This window comes from Penaeus monodon, chromosome 25 (assembly GCF_015228065.2).
Source record: "Penaeus monodon isolate SGIC_2016 chromosome 25, NSTDA_Pmon_1, whole genome shotgun sequence".
NCBI lineage: Eukaryota > Metazoa > Arthropoda > Malacostraca > Decapoda > Penaeidae > Penaeus > Penaeus monodon.
In genome coordinates this window covers 32,261,022-32,261,824 of record NC_051410.1, presented here as the reverse complement: position 1 = coordinate 32,261,824, position 803 = coordinate 32,261,022, and the positions used below count along the sequence as shown (strand labels likewise).

The following is an 803-nucleotide window of genomic DNA, read 5'->3' as shown; positions in this document are numbered from 1 at the left end:
GGGTCTCCCAGGTCAGTGGTCTTGAGTGAATGGTGAGTGCCTGAAGTCAAGGGGGATTTACTCTTTCAACAAAATTTGCCATTAAGTACTCATTTTCATTTGCATAGGGAAGTTATTGATAATCAGGCGGGTTCAGTTAAACACATAACGATGTTGACAGTCCATAGATATATCGTCAGTACCTAGTCAGGTATATGTACGTTCGTGCCTAGTATGTTACCCTTTACTACTGGAAATCTTACCCAACCCTCAGGAATCCTTTTGGGCTCTCGTCTACCCCACAGCTTCCTTCCTCAGGTCTACTTTCCTACAAAACTGCCCTTAACACAACGATGTACCTCCAAGCAGAAGAGAGCTACGTGGCTTGGCAGGCGGCCTTTAGAAACATGCAGTTCATCTGTGATATGTTTCGGTATACGGCTTCCTACGGTGCCCTTAAGGTATTTCGGATGTAACGAAGGGAGTGTGCTGTTATCGACAAAACATTGACTGATGTATATGTCATGCACAACAGGATATTCTTTGGGACCTGAGCTGGCATATAGATTAGGGTGATTCGTGTTAGAAATTATTTGAAATATATATATAAAAAAGAATAGGCCCTCAAAATTTAATACAGCGTAGTACAGAGCTTGTTTTTCTTTCTGATTTTGCAGAACTTTATAATGATGTAAATAGGTATATTAGGACTATTGCGAATCTTCTATGGACCAGGACTTCTGAAAAAAGGAGGGTAATTATACTGGTGAAACAGATATAAGGTATTGGGCAGATTGATTTAACACCAATCGATAATTGCTAAG

The 803-nt window shown here is 40.3% G+C and overlaps 1 protein-coding gene across 1 annotated transcript in view; it reads left to right on the top strand.

Annotated features, from left to right (window-relative positions):
- Window positions 1-803, top strand: part of LOC119589365 (aminopeptidase N-like) — a gene marked incomplete in the record, with an annotated part of 23,348 nt that overhangs the window by 20,169 nt on the left and 2,376 nt on the right. Inside the window, 1 exon segment of the mRNA XM_037937983.1 lies at window positions 180-451. Coding sequence (XP_037793911.1) covers window positions 180-451 — 272 coding nt within the window.